The sequence below is a fragment of the Solanum tuberosum genome, unplaced genomic scaffold (assembly GCF_000226075.1).
Source record: "Solanum tuberosum cultivar DM 1-3 516 R44 unplaced genomic scaffold, SolTub_3.0 scf00476, whole genome shotgun sequence".
In the NCBI taxonomy this organism is placed as follows: Eukaryota; Viridiplantae; Streptophyta; class Magnoliopsida; order Solanales; family Solanaceae; genus Solanum; species Solanum tuberosum.
Window position 1 is genome coordinate 338,797 of NW_006239409.1, and position 5,620 is coordinate 344,416.

Sequence of the window (5,620 nt, forward strand, 5' to 3'; positions counted from 1 at the left end):
GTTAATGAATCAGATAAGTAGGAAAAATAAGATACATAAATTAGGGAGAAATATATAATTGGCGAGTAGGTATGGATTAGTACTGCTAAAAGTAGGTATCTAGCTATCTACCGTTATCAAGTAACTAAAACGTGAGTAAATAAAATCATCTACTATTTCTACTAGTATTTAATAAGTGAAAGTTTGGTGGTACAACAAAGGGTATTTAATAATTGCTTGGTCATTTAATTAATTAATTGGGGAATTAAGATTATTTTATCACTTTAAGTTAATAGAAGAAAATCAATAATTAATTGAACACTGAAATCATGTTTCACGCATAAGAAAGCTCTAGATGGAAACGAGTTTTTTTTCTCTATAAATACATTGGCTAAATGATAATAAGAACATACCAAGAAAAAATAAAGAGAGAAAAAAAAAACATAAAAGAGGAAGAAAAAAATGGGTAGCATGGCTGAGAAATGGGAGGAACTTAGTGGGAAAAACAAATGGGAGGGGCTATTAAACCCATTGGATGTTGATCTTCGTAGATACATCATTCAATATGGAGAATTAGCTCATGTAACTTATGACACTTTCATTTCAGAAAAAGCATCGAAATATGCTGGAGCTAGTAGATACTCGATGGAAAATCTTTTCTCTAAGGCTGGCCTTGACCCAACGAAGTATCGCGTAACTAAATATTTCTATGCTACCTCATCTATTCCACTTCCTGATGCTTTCATTACGAAATCATTGTCAAGGGAAGCATGGAGTAAGGAATCAAATTTTATGGGATATATTGCTGTGGCTACTGATGAGGGTAAAGCTTCACTAGGAAGGAGGGATATTTTGATTGCTTGGAGAGGAACAATTCAGACACTGGAGTGGGTTAACGACCTTCAATTTTTACTAATTCCAGGACCAAAAGTGTTTGGTGATGGGGGTTTACTTCCTTTGTTCAAACCATTGGTGCATCATGGATTCTACAACGTTTATACATCAGAAAGTGCACGATCAAAGTATAATCAAGCGAGTGCTAGAGACCAGGTACATATTAAATTCTGACAGTTGAAGTGTATGATCATCTCATTATAAATTAGTAAAAATATTGAATCATGTTTTCAGGTAATTGAAGAAGTGAAAAGATTGGTTGAGGAATACAAGGACGATGAGGTCAGTATAACAGTGGCTGGACATAGCCTAGGTGCATCACTTGCAACTCTAAATGCAGTCGACATAGCTTACAACGGAATCAACAAAACAAGCAGTGGCAAGGAATTTCCAGTGACAGCTTTTGTATTTGCAAGTCCTAAAGTTGGAGATCTCAATTTTGTTAACGCAGTTAACAAATTGGAACACCTTCACATCATGAGAATTCATAATTTATTAGATATTGTATCAAAATACCCACCCATTGGGTATTTCGATGTTGGACAGGAAATAATAATTGACACCACAAAATCCCCCTATTTGAAATTGAATCCCGGGGACCCACACACTAGGCATAATTTGGAAGGTTACTTGCATGGAATTGATGGTACTCAAGGAATTGGACCTTTAGATGGTTTTAAACTAGAGGTGAATCGCGATCTCTCACTTGTGAACAGGATATGGGACATTCTAAAAGATGAATATTTGGTACCTGGAGCTTGGTGGGTCGAGAAGCACAATGGGATGGTTCAACAAGAAGATGGAAAATGGATTCTCATGGATCGCGAGGATTATGAGTTGTGAGAGATTTATGGTTTAATTTTACGTCTCGTTTTTAATTTATTTCTCTTCATGTAGTGTTTTAATAAAGGCGTTTCCTTTGAGCTTGAGAAAGAGAACCATATATATATTATGGTTACTCTAATTAATAACTGAATATTATAAGGAAAATGAGTGTGTTGCAATAACGTCTGTACGCTTAAAGCTGCAAGGAGCCACGGCGGGGCGATAAAGCTTATTGTCAATCTATTTGCTATATATATATATATATATATATATGTGTGTGTGTGTGTGTCTATGTTTTTTTTTCTTTATGTGTTAGTTTAACTTGTGTTTTTGGATAATCTATAATTATAAGCTTGGTTGATGAAAGGATGTTGTTACATTTAAAAACACTTTTGGTCAAATAGCGATAGCCTGCTTGAATTAACTTATTTTTGGTATTTTTAAGTCCAAATACATTTTAAATACATTTTAAATACTTTTGAAGTATTTCAATAAATATTCATTTGATTTTAAGCTACAATGATATAAATAAGTCAAAAGTCATAACTTAGAGCCTGATTGGATAGACTTAAAAAAATAGCTTTTTAAATCCTTAACTACATGTGGCTCCGCCCTTGACTTCCAGAAGTTAAAACTGACTTAAAAATAAGTTTGACCAACTTTAAGCCCATCCAAACACCCTCTTAGAATTTCTAACTTATTACTAGTTTGGCTTATAAGTCAATCCAAATAGACTCTAATTACGTCTCAAAAGTATTTTTTTAATAAAATTATTGGTCAAATATAAATTGCTTCTAACTAAGAAATACTACTATTTTTTTAAAAGTATCATAGAAAAAAAATACTTTTCAAAATAAGCTGATCTTGAAAATTTGGCAAACAAGCTATAAGATTTCTTAAAGTTTATTATTTTCAAGTAATTAGTGTGCTAGAAAATAATTTATTTCCACCAAGAGTCTTCCAAAAAGGAAAAATATAAAAGCATTTATCATGTATATCCACGATACTATAAAGGTCTTTTAAGGATCATTTCAAATAAATTATTTGAAATTAGATTGATTTAAATTTGAAAATTTTATTGGATCATTTGCAGAAAGCCTCTATTTTTTGGAATATATTTAATTTTATCCTTTATCATTTTAAATAATAAAATATGACTGATATAACTCTAATATTAAAAAAACAAAAATAAATTCGCTAGTTGCTCAAGCCTCAAGGAGATTGACAAGAAGAGAAGTCATTTTCCTTAAATTTGAGAAAAGTGAGTTGATTTAAAAAATATTTTTCAAACATTTCATACCAACCACACCCTAAGAGGAAAAGATGAAGGCTCTATAAATAGAAAAGATTTATTTTGCAAAAAAGAAGCGGAAGATGGTCGGTTAATTATAATAAGCTAAACAAAAAAAAAGGGGGTGGGGGGGGGGGGGGGGGGGGGTTATCACCCAAAAACAACAATAAAAAAAAGGGTTGGTAGAAAGATTTAAAAAGGATAAACTTAGATCTTTACGACAATAAAGGCATAAGTCTAGTTTTAGAACGTTCATAAGTTGCAACTTATGTCATATTTATAAAACTTATTATAATATAATGTTTTACCCTAAAAGGCTAGTAGCCTACAAATTATGTCATATAAGATATAACTTAGTTCATGTAAAATTTAATTTTGATAAAAGTATTCATTCAATTTTGGAACCTATAAAGTTGTGTCTTAAGATCGAGTAATAGTTTATTCCTATAGAGTTTTGGTCAGTTTAAATTGTGTCTTACAAATTAGATACTATACAACTTATGTAAGGTAAGAAAAAGTTTTTTGTCTTGCGAAATTATATCATAAATAAGAGTATTTTGGCTGTAATTTTTTATCAAACGACCAACATAGACAAAAATTGAAACTACTATTTATATTTAAGGATGACAATTAAAGGCTACTAGATGCTATTTGTTGGAACTTAATTTTAATTAGGTATATTTCTATTTTGCAGCTATAATTTTGGAGGCAAAAATAAGACTATTCACCTCCTTGAATATGTAGGTGCTGAATTTTGGGATTAATACAACATCCAAGCTCTACTAGGAAATTGAATCAATTTTTTTTATAGACTACCCAAAACAGGGAAAGTTCTTGCAAAAACTTCAATTTTATTTGACATGCAATTTGAATTCTTTAAATAATATTTTCTCTTCATAAATATGAAAATCCCCACAGTTTATCAAAACTATTATAATCTCACCAAGCAAACCATATATAGTTCATTTACAAGGTAATGTATATTCTAAGGTGTCACATTAATAAATTGTATATATTCGTATTTTCTTAATAAATAAAGGTTTGCGATTACATGTTATTACAAATTTTTAAATAGACATAATTTTACAAAGATTCATTGATCCAATAAATTAATAATATCGATAACTAATTATTCTTTAATATAATCCCCTCATATTGTATAAACAATCTCTTCACGTCAAGTATGGGTCTTCTTTTGCAAAATTTTAAATTATGAATTTTTCTTTGAAATATAATATAATGAAGTGGAATTTTGTTCATATTTTATAAATAAATATTAATTTCAAATAAAAAATAAATAAATTTGACCTCCAAATTTTATTACCAACCATGGGTGATTATCTAAGAAATTTACTCTACAAACGGGTCCTACCGACATACTTGTTAAGATTATTCTTTTTGTCGAATAGAGAAATTTTATTTATAGATATAATTATGCATCCATACTAAGGCATTTCCATCGCCTAAATTACCTACTACATCAACATCATTATTCATACTAACATAATCCATACTATCCGAATTTAAAAGTGGCATCTAGTAAAATTAATTCCATTCTTATCTGGTTTGATGATTTTTAAAATAACCATAGAGGGAACTGTCCATTTCATAAAATCTACATCTTGTGCTAGTTAATCTACTTGATATGACTTGATTAAATGCACACATGTGACATGTTAAAACTTAAAAATGAAATTTATAGAGTACTAGATAATGTTGCTCGTGCTATGCACGGGCCCAATAATATAAATGGTATATTTTGGGGCTAATAACCGAGTTTTTGAAGCGATTGTTTGCGTGGATAAATGAATAAGTTTTTTTATGACAAATCTGTACTTTCTTTGACGCTATTTAAGGCATAATAAGACTACCCACATACAACATTTTTGAAATATTTCATGTTGTCAATTATCATCATTTATAGTATTTTTACGATAGATTCACTTCAAGAATCAGTGGAATTTTTTGTATTTTTTTCAAAACATATTTTATGTTGTCAATTATCATGATTTATAGTATTTTTACGATAGATTCACTTCAAGAATCAGTGGAATTTTTTGTATTTTTTTCAAAACATATTTTATGTTGTCAATTATCATGATTTATAGTATTTTTACGATAGATTCACTTCAAGAATCAGTGGAATTTTTTGTATTTTTTTCAAAACATATTTTATGTTGTCAATTATCATGATTTATAGTATTTTTACGATAGATTCACTTCAAGAATCAGTGGAATTTTTTGTATTTTTTTCAAAACATATTTTATGTTGTCAATTATCATGATTTATAGTATTTTTACGATAGATTCACTTCAAGAATCAGTGGAATTTTTTGTATTTTTTTCAAAACATATTTTATGTTGTCAATTATCATGATTTATAGTATTTTTACGATAGATTCACTTCAAGAATCAGTGGAATTTTTTGTATTTTTTTCAAAACATATTTTATGTTGTCAATTATCATGATTTATAGTATTTTTACGATAGATTCACTTCAAGAATCAGTGGAATTTTTTGTATTTTTTTCAAAACATATTTTATGTTGTCAATTATCATGATTTATAGTATTTTTACGATAGATTCACTTCAAGAATCAGTGGAATTTTTTGTATTTTTTTCAAAACATAT

At 29.1% G+C, this 5,620-nt stretch overlaps 1 protein-coding gene across 1 annotated transcript; it reads left to right on the plus strand.

The window, feature by feature from the left end:
* The first annotated feature begins 387 nt into the window (after positions 1-387).
* LOC102585794 (phospholipase A1-IIgamma-like) lies at positions 388-1,948 on the plus strand. The gene is made up of 2 exons (XM_006364262.2): positions 388-1,029; positions 1,108-1,948. The coding sequence occupies exons 1-2, from the start codon at positions 442-444 to the stop codon at positions 1,714-1,716; spliced, it is 1,197 nt and encodes a 398-aa protein (XP_006364324.1). The 5' UTR covers positions 388-441; the 3' UTR covers positions 1,717-1,948.
* Positions 1,949-5,620: the final 3,672 nt, after the last annotated feature.